This window comes from Crocuta crocuta, unplaced genomic scaffold, assembly GCF_008692635.1.
Source record: "Crocuta crocuta isolate KB4526 unplaced genomic scaffold, BGI_CrCroc_1.0 scaffold266, whole genome shotgun sequence".
Lineage (NCBI taxonomy): Eukaryota > Metazoa > Chordata > Mammalia > Carnivora > Hyaenidae > Crocuta > Crocuta crocuta.
Genome location: NW_027531005.1, coordinates 1,536,532 through 1,551,776, shown reverse-complemented (window position 1 = coordinate 1,551,776; position 15,245 = coordinate 1,536,532). Strand labels below are relative to the sequence as shown.

General features: G+C 54.0%; 2 protein-coding genes across 6 annotated transcripts in view; one reads left to right on the top strand and one right to left on the bottom strand.

Annotated features, from left to right (window-relative positions):
* The window catches only part of TMEM140 (transmembrane protein 140), an 11,933-nt gene extending 2,148 nt beyond the window's left edge, over positions 1–9,785 (top strand). The window contains exons 2-3 of one of the 2 annotated variants that reach the window (XM_077770697.1): positions 7,747–7,851; positions 8,201–9,785. In XM_077770697.1, the coding sequence (XP_077626823.1) occupies positions 8,238–8,792 (555 nt within the window). In that variant the 5' untranslated portion in view covers positions 7,747–7,851; positions 8,201–8,237 and the 3' untranslated portion in view covers positions 8,793–9,785. The remainder of the gene's footprint in view (positions 1–7,746; positions 7,852–8,200) is intronic. The other variant, XM_077770696.1, reaches the window with a different exon arrangement.
* Positions 9,660–14,828, bottom strand: CYREN (cell cycle regulator of NHEJ). Of its 4 annotated transcripts, none has more exons than XM_077770700.1 (5): positions 14,738–14,828; positions 13,193–13,269; positions 12,386–12,663; positions 11,580–11,655; positions 9,660–10,688 (listed from the first exon to the last, which is right to left on the bottom strand). In XM_077770700.1, the coding sequence occupies exons 3-5, from the start codon at positions 12,523–12,525 to the stop codon at positions 10,425–10,427; spliced, it is 480 nt and encodes a 159-aa protein (XP_077626826.1). In that variant the 5' UTR covers positions 12,526–12,663; positions 13,193–13,269; positions 14,738–14,828; the 3' UTR covers positions 9,660–10,424. The 4 variants fall into 4 exon arrangements, with proteins under 4 accessions (XP_077626826.1, XP_077626825.1, XP_077626824.1 ...); XM_077770699.1 differs by lacking the exon at positions 14,738–14,828 and adding an exon at positions 13,387–13,555; XM_077770698.1 differs by lacking the exon at positions 14,738–14,828 and having other exon boundaries at positions 13,193–13,555.
* Between the last annotated feature and the right edge of the window lie 417 nt (positions 14,829–15,245).

Here is a 15,245-nt window from a genome sequence, read left to right as displayed (position 1 = left end):
CCCCATCACCCCATCCCCCCCAACCCCCCAATCTGCAGGGAGGCGAGATTGGCCGGAGACTGAATCACCAACACCCAGTGATTCATTTCATCAGTCGGGCCCAGGTGACTAAGCCTCGGTCAGAAGGGCGGAAGGGGGAAGGGGAGACTGAACCCTTAGCCCCGGGATCTGACACTCTCTTCATGTAGATAATGTTAGAATTGAATTAAATACTAGGACACCAGCTGGGGTCACGGAGAACTGCTTGGTGGAGGAAAACTCCCACCCACTTGGGAGAAAGCAGAATAGCTGCACTCACCTTCCCGGCAGACCTGCTTTCCTGAAATCTCTTGATGTTCTTGGTCCATTTTGATGGAGGGTTCATGTTTTTCTTACTCGTCTGTGTGAGTAGTTGGTATATTGGCAACATTAATCATTTCATATTCGCTGCAGATACTTTCCACACTCGTTGGCTTTTGATTTTATTATTTTCTTTTTGCTATATAGACATGTGTCTTTCTAAATCATTATATCTGTACAATTTCTTTTTGTAATTTCAATTTGCTTTTAAGCTCAAAGTGTTCCTTCTCATTCGTAATCAAATCTTTACTTGTGTTTCGATCTTTTTTTTTCTGTTCATGGCATTTCACTCTCGGATCCAGATGAGGTTTATTTTGGAACATGGGGTGACCTGAGGGCTTACGCTAGTTTTGTTTTCGGGGAGCTATCGACTGCTTCTGCACCCGTTCGTGAGAAACCTTCCCATGAACTGTAACACTTTTTTCACGTATTAACTCTATCTGTGTGGCTTTTCTGAGATACTCCACTCTTGAGGTGCCCATCCCGGGAGACCTGGGGCGGGGGGGGGGTCCCATTCTTGGGGGAGGGCCAATTTCACCCCAGCTATTTCTAGAAATCTACCTGGGAGCTGGCTACTGAGACTACTTCAGTGAGCCTAGCCTGCCAGAGGCCGCAAAGCAGTCCACCTGAAAGCGATTTAACTCGTGTAACAGGCATCTGCAAAGGTCATCTTCCCCACGTGGACCAAATGTCTCCTTAGCAACTGAGCTCTTCAGAGGGAACCCCGGGCTCACACCACCTCAGTGTTCTCAGCCCTGTCAAATGACCAAACAGAAACAATTTAGTGACGAGTTTACCCTTATTTGAGGGAAAACAAGCCGTGGATTGGGGGAGCGCTCTGGCAGGATTTGGGGCAAGAGCGAGTTGGGTAGAGAAGCAACAGTGTGCGAACAAATGGGCACGGCTGGCTAGGAGGCCGGGGTCTCCTTAGAAGGCGGGCAGGTCCTATTTTCTAGGGTTTTCAGGGTGTGTTGGGTTTCCCTGACAGGTGTTTCACGTGACTTGGGCTTAGAACCGTGGCATGGGCTCGGCCACCAGGGCCACCACCATTTTGTGGCCCTGTATATGAATTCACTTTGTCAGCCCAAACCTGGACTTCAGCAGACTTTGGGAGGAGAGGCGCCTTCTGTCAGCTGGGCTGGGCAGCAGGAGGGCAGTGGGGTGCCGACAGAGAGGTCCCCGGGCAGAGCAGACGGCAGTGGGAACGGGGGGGCCTCTGCTCCCTCCTCAGGCAGCCAACCGGCAGGCAGAGGCCACAGCTAACGCCAGCAGGGTGACGAGGCAAAGACTGGCTTTCTGAGGTTCCCAAATACCGGCCTTGAAAGCGGGAGGGGGAGGGCCCTAGCATCTGGCACTCAGTTTGGCGGTGATCTGCTTCCTTTGAGTTTGCAGGTGTTTTGAAGGCCTTTTGTAAGTATTACATACTAATCAGGGAAGAACCCGATTTCTCAAAAGACCTCTTGCAAAACCTAAGGTCCAAGTCTTCGTGACTGTTATTCTCCTCCTCTCTCAACTGTTGGCTGCAAACTACAGTCAAGTAGGACTCCGCGCTTCCCGCGGGCCCAGCCGGCGGACCGGGTGTGAGGTGACCCCTGGCCTTTGCTCATCTGTCCCAGCTCCCAGGTCTGCCTGTGCGTTCAGCCTGCCGTCTGGGCACCTAGCTCCATGTGTCTGGGGGAAGAGGGACAGAGTTAATGGAACACTCGAGTAGAGTGATAAAATCCACACCTCTCACCCTGGCCTACAGGCCCTCAGGGACTGGGTCCACTCTCCTGTCCGGCCTCATCCCGGCCCCTCTCCTCAGTCATGGGGCTGGAGCCACCCTGACCCCGGAAATCTGTTCCTCTCCCAACCCAGTGTTCATAACAACCACACTGTCCTCCTGGAAGGCTCTTCTCCCGTCCCCACTCAGGGTGGCCCTTTCCCATCCCTCGGGCCTCAAATCAAATGTCTCCTCCGCACACGGACCTTCCCGGGCCCACTAATCCAGACTCCTGGCTTCCTCCCACCACCTTCTCTCCTTTATTTCATCCTGTTGATTTCCTTCTCAAATCTTTTCAAAACTTAGACTTGTCTTATGAAAAGTATACCACTGGTGTCGGTCTCCTCAACTAGAAGGCAAGCTCAATGAAGCCGGGTCCGTGGTTTGCCCTGAGAGCTACTGATCCCACAGGGCCTACGTCTCAGGGAACCATCCAAAATGTGCCATTCATGGAGTCACAAGACGACACCCTGGCCTCCTCAGTAGGCGGGGCTGTGAATGTCTATCCAGATAGCAGGAGAGGACGGGACAGGAGAACCGAGAGCGACAGCCGAAGGCTGGCCTACATTCTAGTACTACTTACCTTCAAACTCTGCCTTGGGTCCTGTGAGCCTTAATCTTAGCTTCCCATAAACTCGCTGTGGAGTCCCGCCACCAAAAACCAGGTGGGAAGGGGCGCCTTGGGTGGCTTGCTCGGTTAAGCGTCCGATTTCAGCTCAGGTCATGATCTCACGACTCATGAGTTTGAGCCTCACCTGGGGCTCTGTGTTGACAGCTCAGAGCCTGGAGCCTGCTTCCGATTGTGTGTGTGTCTCTCTCTCTGCCCCTCCCCTGCTTGCTCTTTCTTTCTCTTTCTCCCTCTCTGTCTCCCCTACTCTCTCTCAGAAATAAAATTAAAAAAAAACTTTTTTAACATTAAAAAAAAGTGAGGATGGGTCCAAGGTGCAGGCATGTTCTTGTGGTGAAGGATTTTTTTCTCCCTCTAGAGATTTTTATTTTTTGACCCTGTCCCCAGCTGCATCATCCGCTCGCAAAGGCTAACAGGCAACAACACAAATAAACAAAGAGTTAGCTACCGTCCACGGAGCCGCTGAATCAGCCCACGTCAGCCGCTCAGCGCTCAAGGAGGTCTTGAGATGGACGATTGTGACCCTGGGTGGTGGTCCTGTGTGCGGTCATGTTTTTGCTGGTGAAGCTGCTTTCCATTTCCAGGGCAGAATTAAGCAACTCAAAATGTCACACATTGCCTAAAAGGCCGACGTCGGGCCTGGCCGGCCACAGAGCGCGACGTGACCCCGGGAGGGGGGGCTGCCTCCGCCTCGGCACCTTCGGGAAGTACCACCGTGGCCCAGTTTTGAAAAGTGAGGACCTGCCAAAGGAAACATGACAAATTTCCCTTTCTTCTTCCCTTTTTGTGTCGGTCGGAGGCGCACCCACACCGCGAGTGTGCTGGCCGTGCGTGTGGTCAGCCGAGGGGTTCCAGGCAGGGCTGACGACTCTCTACTCCGGGCTCTCCGCTCCATCAGCACTGGAACAACGCAGAGGTTCCGGTCTGGCTCCTGGAGGGGGACCCTGAAGGGGACGCTCTTCGTGGGCACTCCGGTCCCCTCCGCAGGGCTCGCTCTAAGAGTTTGCTGAACACTCAATGAGCGAGGTAGAATTTCTATGGGGGGGGTGGGCGGAGGAGCGGTCACCTGGCACAAGATGGTGTGCCCTACGAGGCCACCCCGGGGCATCGTGACAAGCGTACAGGGGGGAGTCACGTGAATGGTGAGAGACTGAGCCCCGGCTATGGAGAAAGTCTGGTTACTGGATATCATGAGACATGGAGGCAGGAAGAACAGATTGGGGGAAAAAAAAAGAAAAAAACCAGAACGAGGGTGGGGGTTTGGGGGGTTGTTTTTCCAGAAGACAAAGCAGAGAAGGAAGTTTTGTGGGGATCTCAATCACTGGGATAAGATGACAGTGTAAAATGCAAAGCCATGAGTAGAGCAGTGACAAACAGAAGTTATAAATAAGCACACGGTCCGTATCTGTACACAAGGGAGCGACAGGACGATCACGCGGATGGACATTCTAGCAGGTCACAGAAAGGTGCCAAGTTTAGTCAGGAGACGGAGACCAGAGCCACGATCTCCCTGTGGGAGAGGGAATGAAGGTACTAGGACAGTTCGTGGACGTCCTTTTGAGTCTGTGACTCAGGAGAGCAAGTGGCACTTCAGGCGTCTTGAGAAACAAGTGCCATGGGCAAGGGACGGCGATTCACGAACGTCGCCACAGCGTCGTTTCTAGTCTAAGTAACGTCGTAAAGCGTGAAAACACTTCAGGAATCACTTCTCGTGACACAGGGAAATGCTCACGCCATAACGATGGTGACAAAGCAATGCAAACACACGTGTTCGCGGGAGCCCGACTGTGTAAAACAACATTACGAAGGAAATGCATTGTTAAGAGTGGTTGTTTCTACAGCCCGAAGGTATAGATGATTCTTAGTCATTCACATATTTTTCTAGTTTTCTACAATCATCATGTATGGCTTTCTTATAAACAGGAAAAAGCTCAGCTAAAAATGGCAGCAGTGACATAGCAGTCTCCTGATTTACCCCCCGAAGGGGCAACGCTGGTCATGAAAGAATTTTTTTTAATGTTTTACTTGTTTCTGAATGAGAGAAACAGCGTGAGCAGGGGAGGGGCAGAGAGAGATGGAGACACAGAATCCAAAGACAGGCTCCAGAATCCGAAGACAGGCTCCAGGCTCTGAGCTGTCAGTACAGAGCCCGACCCGGGGCTTGAACCCACAAACCCTGAGATCATGACCTGAGCCAAAGTGGGCCGCTCAACCGAATGAGCCACCCAACTGCCCCTCATGAGAGAGAATTAAAATGTGATTATGAGGATTGTTAAAAGCCAAAAAAGCCAGGGTGGGCTGTTAGGACAGCAGAGAAGAGAGCCGCAGGGGTTTCGAACCCAACACCTGGAGGCTTTCCCTACGAAATGTTTAGACAAAGGAGCTGCAACCAGCCTCCAGACTCTCAGTCCTTGAGGTCCCGAAGTCTGTCCAGATGTCTGACCCGACACAGGCAGCAGCCAGCCCAGAGCCGTGCTGAGTGTGTCTGACACACAAAACATGGCCCCTGGCCTCAGGACGCACTGCTGGCTTGTTAGGATGTGTACAGAAGAGGGACCCGGGCAATAACGGAGGGGTACCCCAGGGCGTGGCCTGGCTTTTTAAAATTTTTTTTCTTTCTTTCCTTCCGTCTGTCTGTCTTTCATTCTTTCTCTCTCTCTATCCCCCTCTCTTCCTTCTTTTCCTTCCTTCCTTCCTTTCTTCTTTCTAAAAAAAAAATTTCCTTCTGCCTATCAGGCACATTCAGGGGATAAAATGGAGGGCAAAGTGGATAAAGGGGGCAGGCGGCATAAGATTTAGAGGCAGAGAGCCGGGCAGGGTCTCAGGAGTTGGGGGGAGGCTGAGAGAGGGCAGATGGGATTGGGGGTGGCCTGAGCACTGCCAGAGTGGAGAGCACTGGGGAACAGAAGCCCCCCCCCACCCCGACCCCCCGGAGAATTAACTGCAAGTACAAGTTCAACAAGTTCAAAGTTGCCCTGAGCTCCGTGCTCCAGGCGGAGGAGCTGAACTCTATGCCTATAAAGAGGAGGGAGAAGAAGATGAGCCAGGGGCGACCACCTTCTCCACACTTGTGCTCCTGGGCTTCCCAGGCCCGGTTTTATTTTGATTCACNCCTTTTGAACCAACCCGGCCCTGTCTTCAAGTGAAAAATGCTTAAAAATAGTGATTTTTTTTTTTTGAAATCAAGCAGAGGGAGCAGCCATGTAAAGCCACCCCCACTCCCAACCAAGGAGGCAAGCCAAAGCTCCTTTGCTACAGCGCATGCGCACAAATCAGAATTCAAGCCCTGGAAATCCATCCTACACCCTGAAATACCTCAACCCATTAAAAACGTAGACCCAGGTTTTTACAAGCAGTTGTGAGATAGGAAAACCGTACGGAACACCTTCCTGCTGGGGATCCGCACCGCGGGGCTGGACGGGCTAAGGCTTCCCGCTCTGCTCAGCTCACAACACATGGACTAAAGACACCTTTCCATACCTGATAAACCTTGCTGTCGCAAAGGGGGTAGGGGCAGGGCCTGAGGCCTCCTTGAGGCCCTTCTGTCACCTCAGCGCCTCACTGCCGAGGTCCCCTGTAGGAGAAGCCAGTGGCGGAAGCCCATGGTGGGTGGTGGCAATGTGAGTTCAAAACCTCGTTGGCGGTACAGGTGTGTTTCTCTTCTGACAGACACCGGCCTCACCCCTAGGCGGTGTCCCAGCTCTCGATCAAAGGAGTTGCTGATAAATCTTTATTCTCCTTGTTTGCACTCACTCAGGTCCTCTGAGGGGAGTCCCCTGCTCTAGAGTGAATGACTGTGTCCTTCACAATTCGTATGTTGAAACCTGACCTCCAAAGTGATATTAGGAGGTGAGGCCTTTGGGAGGTGATGGGGTTGAGAGCAGAGCCCTCATGAATGAATCAGCGCCCTTGTTAAAGAGTTCCCAGAAAAAAATAACAATGCCCCAGAGACGGCCCCCCACCTTGTCCCATCCACCATGTGAGGACACGGGGGAAGGGTGTCCCTCTATGAACCAGGAAGTGGGTGCACCAGACACCAAATCAGCCAGTCCCTCGGTCTTGGACTTCTCAGCCCCCAGAGCTGTGGGAAATAAATGTCTGTCATTTATAAGCCGCCCAGTCTGTGGTATTTGGTGCAGCGCCCTCTCCCTCAGCCGGTCCCATCTCCTGTTCCCTCCTGCGTGTTCTCCCTCTGGGCACTTTCTGTTCTTGCAGAACAGGGATGGGATGTGGTCGGACCACCGAGCCTCTCTCCCGGGGCCACCGCTCACTTCACCTTAGGACACCACCTGGCAGCCCAGGCTGGGTGCACCAACAGCCAGACACATACACACTCTGTATGTGTCCCCCAGCCACTCTGTATGTGTCTCGGAAGGCTGGTGGCACTGAGCTCCTAACCACTTTGGGATGTAAATGGCTATTTTATTCCGTCGTGGAAAACTTACTAATATAAAGGTACCATATGCAGACTACTGTGGTAGAGACCAGTCTGGAAAAGTCCTTCGGATTAAAAATGGGAAAGACTGTTCAAATGTGACGAGGACGATGCATGCTGTATTACGGGGACTACAACTCAGTTTTCTGCAGGTCAATTTGGCAATACGCAAGGAGATCACTAAAAAGTATTTCTACCTTCGGCTCCATGATCGCACGTTAGATATCTAGCCGGAGGAAAAATCAGATTCCAAACGAGAATCATACAAGCATCTTCTTTAACTGTCACAATAGTAAAAATGGAAACAATCTGTCCAGTGGTGCGATGGATAAATCTATGGCACGAACTATTACACGGCCATTAAGCATGTTTTTGAAGACTATTTAACAGCTTGAAAAACGTTCAGAATATCCCATGAGAAAATCATTGTGGTCAATAGTGTGATTTTTTTAAAAACACATCACCATGTAGGAAAGAAATGCTGGTAGGAGATTAACAGTAACATGCGCAGTGGGAGGTTATTTTTTATAGTTTTTTCTTTTAAATATTATTTTCCAAGATATCTATGATTCCTGTTCTCAGGGGGAAAAAAAACATAAGACACTTAAAAAGTGGTGAGTGCTCCTGTGTGACTTCGTGAGTAGTGGCCTCGGTCTTTACCAAGTAGTGATTCCCGGAGCAGGGCAGGTAAGCTCACGGAGAAGTCTAGCAGACCTCACCCCCAGCTTGTGCTAGATCAGGCTGCAGGGCTTCTAGAACACTCCAGTGCCCTGCCCCAACCTAGAAGTTCTGACGTGCCTGGCCTTCTGACAGTTCTTACAGCCACCCCCCACCCCCACCCCGCCCCCGGGGCGTGCTGCTGACTGACAGAGGCGGCTGGCAATGACTTTCCAAGTGCGTCTGGCCCGTGGGCTCCCTCAGACTTCTCTCGTTCCACTGGTTGCCACGGGTGTCTGTGGAATTCCCCCCGGGAGGACAGGAGCTTGTGAGGAAACCGGGAGGGGGGCTGGACATTGACTGGTGTGACTTCCCTCAGGTGCCCGGGAAGGCGGCCCCGCAAAGGGCAGGAGACGATGACCGTCCCAAGGCCAAGGTGGGGCAAGCAGCTGCTGTTCCTGGGCATCATGCTAGCCACGGTGCTGGTCATCTCCCTGCTGTTCTACGCGCTCCTCTGGAAGGCCGGCAACCTCACGGACTCGCCCGACCTGAGGATCGGCTTCTACAACTTCTGCCTGTGGAACGAGGGCACCGGCTCCCTCCAGTGCCACCAGTTCCCGGAGCTGGAGGCCCTGGGGGTGCCGCGGGTCGGCCTGGCGCTGGCCAGGCTTGGTGTGTACGGGGCCCTGGTCTTCGCTCTCTTTGTCCCCCTGCCCCTCTTCCTGGCCTGGTGCAACAGTAACGAGGCCGAGTGGCAGCTGGCGGTGGGCTTCCTGGCGATGTCGTCCACGCTGCTGGCCAGCGGCCTGGGCCTCTTCCTCACCTACACGTGGAAGTGGATCAGGCTGTCCGTCCTGACGCCTGGCTTTCTGGCTCTGGGCACCGCCCAGGCCTTACTCCCCCTCCTGCTCATGGCCACGTTTGTGTTCCCTCGGAGGCCAGAGGACGAGATCAAGCTCGACAGCTACTAGGTCTGTCGGGAGGCTCACACAGTTGCAAGAGTTCAGTCTGAACTCCGCGCAGAGAAGGTGCCAGCAAATTCCTGGGCTGGCATGTCTTCTCAGCCTGTTTCATAGCGAATGCCGGCCTCAAGCCCTGGCAGATGGGACCCACCGCGCAGGAGGAGGGGGTCCCCAGTGCCGAGAAGGTCAGGGGGTGGCAGCCACGGGACCTGCGGCTTCTTAGTGTGGGCTGTCCGTCCTGCGGGCCTTCCACGGCCCCCAAGGACACACCACGAAAAGCACACAGCTCACGGGGGAGAGAACTCCTGCTTTAACTGACTGATCTGAGCAAGCCGTTCCCACTTGTCCTCCGAACCAGGGGGCGATAAGGATTCCCATCACTGGGCCTGGGTTCTAGCATAATTAGCCAAATGTCACACTGGAATGAAGGTTCATGGCAACAAAGGGAGAACATGAGAGAGAGAGAGGGAGGAACGGAGGGAGAGAGAGGGAGCGCGCACCTCAGTGTCCCTCGGGGCCCTGGTTAGCAAGCTCCCCGTCTCCACGGTGGGTGTGAGACTGATGGGTGTATGAGGTGACGAGCCCCTCTCCCGAAGGCCCACGAATCATCCCTGAGGGACTCACTGGACAGAACACACGGGCACACAGACAAGCCTCGGTGGTTTTGAAGGTTCTCCCGAAAAGTCTCCCTGACCTGAAGCCAGACAGAGCAGGGGGGCCGGTGGGCAAATGGTTCCTAGCACGTGACCTGGGAGTCGGGAACACGATGTGCCAAATCCCCCGGCGGGAGGGGAAGGTGAAAACAGCCGAACGGGTCCGTGTACATACAGATGCTGGGGTCTTCACTTCTCAGCCCAGAATCGAAAAGGACATAAATCCAACTCACACGCCGGGAGGCTGTTTGTATTTTTCAGCACCTGTGTATTGGAAACCCTATACAGCAAATGACTGCCTCAGTCTACGCCTGTCCAAACCCACGCTGAATAGAGTCAGAAACATGGACCCCGGTGTGATCTCGTCTTTAGGGTCTCTGGGAGGGATTGAGGCAAGGCGGCCGCCTGGGGGAGGAGGGCTTCCGATCTGCACGCTGAGCCTCCAGATCCCACACAGGGCAGAGCACTGTGCGCAGGGCACCTGCCCCGGGGCTGCGGGAGGCACGGGGACTGGGTTCACAACAGGCGTCCCCCTTAGGGAGAGACCACGCGGACCAGACCGTGGGAACTCCAGGGCCCTTAGCGGCTGTGCCTCTTTTTCTTTGAAAATTACTAAGTTGGCTCTTCGGTTCCAATCAGTTGGGCCACCATGTCCACATTTTCCCTGGACCCGGAAGGGCAATAAAACCAGAGCCTCGGAGCGGAGAAGGCGCAGCGCAGAGATTCTGACCGAAGCTCACTTGGATTCCTCACTTCCACACACTCAGCACAGGAGCTCCCCTCGGAGGGGACTCTGCCTGCTAGGGAGGAGCGCCTGGGGAGGAGTGGGAGGAGCGCCCAGGGAGGAGTGGGAGGAGTGCCCAGGGAGGAGTGCCCAGGGAGGAGCGGGAGGAGTGGGAGAGGCTGCAGGCCCCAGTGAGGAGGAGGAGGGGAAGCCGCTTCCTTCAGCGCTCCGCTCCGAGTAGAAAGTCCTGAGAAGCCTGTCCCTTCAGCTGAAAAATATTTCCCTGACGTACTTGAGCGAGTCCTCATCGTCCTCAGGGCTTCTGCTACTAGCAGAGTCCGACCCCGCGGGCCCCTGAGAAGGGCAGAGGCCTGGAGGAAGGGCGTCTTCCCCATTGTCCCCGTCCTCGGGGCTACTACTCCCAGGAGAGCTCGGTGACGGTGACGACGCTGAGTGGGTCGGGGACAGCTCCGGTTTATCAGCGCCAGCCAGAGTCGGTGGCTCCGAGGGCTGTTCCTGTTTCCGGGCCTGACGGACAGGGGAGGTGACAGGCAGAGCAGACATTATGTTATTTCCCAGTGAACATGCTGGTCTGTCCCGCTGCGATGCAGAGCGCACGCGGAAGCCACCGTGAAGCCAGCGCGTGACCGGCTCGAGCACCACCCCCAAATCAAAGCCTCTCCCCTCACAGCTCCCCACTAAGTCAAGACCCAGTCAGGAGAGAGACAGGCAGGGGCCTGAGGAATGTCAAAGACGAAAAGAAAAATAGGAAAAGCCTATCTGGAAGGGTGGGGGGTGACAGAATGGAAGGACCACGGATACAAAACTGGAGTGTGGGGCTGAGTTCTGTCACTTATCGGTTGCGTAACTGAGGGAAAGTCCCTGGGCGTTAATATCTTCATCTGTAAAATGGGGACAGTAATATCCAAAATCACTATCACCAGGTTATCTCAAGGATTAAATGAGGTAATAACATAGGAAAGCACCTGGTCAACTAGAAAGTACTACACGACACTAAGGTGGTACAGTAACGATTCGCTTCAGAAGCTAGGAGACTGGGTGGCATTTGGCTGAGGAGAAGTCACCTCACCCACCTGAGACCCTTCAGAAAACATAAGGAGTGAAAGACTTCCTGTCCCCTCCCCACACCAGCACAGAGTCCCCCAGAGTGAGCTGCTCTCTCGCCCACGACCACTCCCTCCCCAGGTGTCCAGCCCCAAACATTCCATGACACCGCACATGGGGAGAGGCCAAGGGGAGCGTGAGAAGCGCTAAGCAAAGGACAGCTGGACAAAGTGGGATGACAGATGACAGGGCTCCCCAAGGCCGACTGAGAATGCAGGGCGTCTCTTTCATTGCCATTAACCAGGGCCCCGTCCCGTTTCCGGTCATCAGAGCAAGAGGCACCGTGGACTTTACCTCAACCAGGGTCCCCAGAGCCACATCTACCAATTCGGCCTCGCTCATGCAGTACACAGTCCTCAGGGCAGGAGGCCTGAAAGGAAGGCATGATGCCACAGATGGGGACAGACACTCAGGTCTCACACCCCGGGGCTCCCCACCCGCAGCCACTTTCCCATCTGGCAGTAGGGACGGAAGCAGGGAACGATGGCCAGCCCCTGAGAGTCACCGCCCCACACACAACGGACACGAGCAGACCAGGCCAACACGTGTGGAAACCCACCCGCATGCAGGACCGCGACCATCAGAAGGGCGGAGGGCCAGTTTGGACAAGTAAGAGAAGGGAGAGGCAGGGCGGGGAGGCCTGGGTGCCTGGTGTAGGAGAACGCAGACACGTCCCCTCCCTGGCGGCCTGAAGACTCCCCCAACTACCACCATTCAGCTAACTGGCCCCTCAGCTCATTTCATGATGACCACTGCTCGTCCGTCAGTCCCTGAAGATCTGCCCGCAGGGAGGCCGGGACCTGGTCCACGTACCTTGACCACTTGATGGTCACAATTTTTGTTGCGAATAAAGACATTGGCACTTTGGACATCCGGCATCTAGGAGTTTGGCTAAGGTGTGTAACCCCGAGGGGGAGCACTACCTGGGAGGGCGGATGCACCGGCGGAGGCGGCGCCCCTCTGAGGGGAGGGCCCCCTTCACCTCTGCGACTTGTGCACCTAAGAGCAGGGGACTGAAACAGCCTNGCCCCAGAAACTGTGATTCCTCCAAACTCTCCCTCCTCCTGATTCCCCAGGACCCCGGCCGGAAGCTGCCCCACCTTCCCGCAGCAGCCACTGGCATTGCTGCCGGTTTCCTCCCTTTCCGGGTCTTCACGGACACCTTTTTCTTCTCAGCCACCTGGGCTGTCATCCATGTGGGAAGGACCCTCTTTTTATTCCCAGATTTGAAGGTTTCCATCTCTCTTTTCTCCCATGAAGACCAGTCAGGGCCCAGGCTTAATGACTTGCTTTTCTAATTCAGGACAGGGAAACTCCTCTCTCATCCGACTGAGAACTTTAGGTCCATCTGTCCTGAATGGGAGTCACGCTTTAATTCCTACAAAGAACAAAGTCCAGTGAACTCTAGTAAGTTAGAATATTCCAGTCACCAGCTGAAGTGACTGCGCAGCACAGGCCGGAGAAGGGCAGGCCCCAGGAGTCTAAGACGGCCCATGACCCTTGTCCCTGCCTTCCAAGGTGCTCACTGTCCCCAGGGTGCCCAGCCCATCCTACCCTTAAAATATCTCTCAGGATCTCTCCCTCACCTCTCCAACTCCAGCCTTCTCATTTCCTCTGCCTTGGTGTGGTTACAGAGAACTCCAAGACCATTTTGGTTCCCCTTAGGGTTTAAGTGGCCAACCCTTCCTCCCTTAATCCAAAGATACTTATGAGTGGGCAGATTTTAGCAGCACCAGGGATCAGCCACCACAAGTGGACCCGGCTCCGGGATGGAGGCAGCCGGAAGGCCCCGGTCAGCCTCTCTCATCTAACCTGGTCTCTCTTCTCCCCACCCCCCACTTAACACGGCCACTGCCCTTCCCCCTAAAGCTCAGTCCCCACCCAGGGACTCAGGGTACAAGTCTCACCCTTCCAACTTGGCGGTCGATTCTGAAAGCAGCTCAGGGCTCCGCCTAGGGAGGCTCTTACTGGAGCAGAGGTTTGCCTAGAAAAGGGTCAACCATGAATAAGAGATCCCTCTCTGAATCATAATCACTTATGGCTCATCTAGAAGGCTGTTTACAACTTAAGGGGAAAAAAGTGAGCAGGACGTCATCCTAACCTGTCCGGCCAGAGGGCAGACCTTGGCCAGTGTACCTGGCTGTCAAAATTCGGGCAGTGCCGACAGTCGCCGGTTGCCACGACTGCGGAGCACTGCGACCCGCGGGCACACCGACGTTCATTCCACCCCCAGGCAGGTATTATGAAGCCGATTTTTACAAACGAGGAACTGACNGTCCCCGCCCCGAGCGCGACCAGCCAGCTGTCTCGCTCTCTCCTCGACCCAGCTCTCATCGGCCTCCTCTGAACTCTCATCTAGGCCTGCGTTTGGAGCTGCCCTGCGCCTCTCTGGACTGTCCGGTTTTAGCAAGCATCCTGCCAAGTCATTTTAGCCAGGACCCCCATCCTCCAATCCCCATCGCCCTCAAATTTGGGCGGGCTCCTCATTTTTCACTATTCCCAGGTAATGTCTGATCACCTACATCGCCTTCAGCAAGAATCCCGGTTGCTGAGTTTAGCCTAAGGTCCAACCTCCCTCCCCCTAAGCCCCTCGCCCCCTCTACCCCTGGTGTTTCCTCTTGCCAACTTTACATCCAGTGACACCCTGCTCCTTGGCTATAAAGTCCCTTTCCCTTGTATTCGGAGTTTAGCCTGATGGCTGTCCCCTACTTCAAAACCCCACTGTCATTCCCACCCTTGAATGAGGCTGCCTTGAAGTTTTTAACAAGTGTCATGAGTAATTTTCTATTTAACAGAATATTTTTTATAACAGTCCCCAAACATGGCTCCAATTGAGATCTGCTAGTTGGATTTTAATATTAGAGTGTCAATTCCTGGGCCCCCAAATCAGAAATTAGGGTGAGGGAGGAAGGCCTGCATTTTTTTTAAAGCTCAGGATTCCCACTGGGACCAAGTTCAACTCTCACTACTGGGGTGTAGGCATCCCAGAAGGAGGGGTACAAGGTGAGACCTTCGGGTGCAGGAAAAGAAGTTAAAGCCTCTGTTTATATTTGTCATCTCTAAGTAGGTGTCACTAATACTTAACATTCAGGTTGGTGGCCAGGCGTTCCCTTTCCCAACAGGGCCTCCATGAAGCTTCCCAGGAGTCCTCCGTGCTCGCGTCCAGCCTGATGCTGGGCACTGCAGTGAACCGTGGAATTGGCATCTAGCTTTAATTAAAATCACACTCAGTTTGGGGCCCCTGGGTGGCTCAGTTAAGCATCAGACTTCCGCTCAGGTCATGATCTCATGGCTCCATGAGTTCAAGCCCCACTTCAGGTGAGCCCCACCTCCCCCCTTCTCTCTCTCTCTCTCCCTCCCTCCCTCTCCCGCACTGCCCCCCTCTGCCCCTTGCTCACTTGTGCCTTCTCTCTCTCTCAAAAAAAAAAAAAAAAAATCACAGGAGGGGAGACCTGGGTGGCTCAGTCAGTTGGTTTCCGCTCAGTTCATGATCTCACGGTTTTGTGTGGTCGAGCCCCAAGTAGGGTTCCGCACATGCTTGGGATCCTCTCTCTCCCTCTTGTTGTCCCCCTCCCCCACTCGTGCAGTCTCTGTCTCTCTCAAATAAACCTAAGAAATAAAATCACACTCAGCTTACAGCAGCCTAAAAGAGGCCAGCAAAGAAACCCCCAGCTTGCAGATGTGACAGATGTGACAAAAAACACAGAGAAAACTTCTCCTACCAGAGGGACATTCTCCTACCGCATTTGGAGGTAAAAGGAGGATTAGAACTGACTGGCCCCAAAATGTGAAATTATCAAGACACCGTTTGAAATGTGATTTGCTAATGTGATCAGCTAATGGAAGAATTACTGTCCGCGGGCTAGAGGTGCATAACTGGGGAGCTGGATCCGGAGCTTGGGAACCCCCTCCTACCCTGAAGATCTCTACTAACTGGTATGGATGCGCTTTTGGCTTCTC

Bases quoted from the DNA above. Each gene is read 5' to 3' on its own strand.
- CYREN (XM_077770700.1), bottom strand. From the start codon at position 12,525: ATGGAAACCTTCAAATCTGGGAATAAAAAGAGGGTCCTTCCCACATGG. The intron at 11,656-12,385 runs GTGGGGCAGCTT...CCTTCCTTTCAG, and splicing joins CCAGTGGCTGCTGCGGGAAG to GCCTCCTGCCCTGAGGACTG. The intron at 10,689-11,579 runs GTAAAGTCCACG...CCTGTCCGTCAG, and splicing joins CTCTGGGGACCCTGGTTGAG to GCCCGGAAACAGGAACAGCC.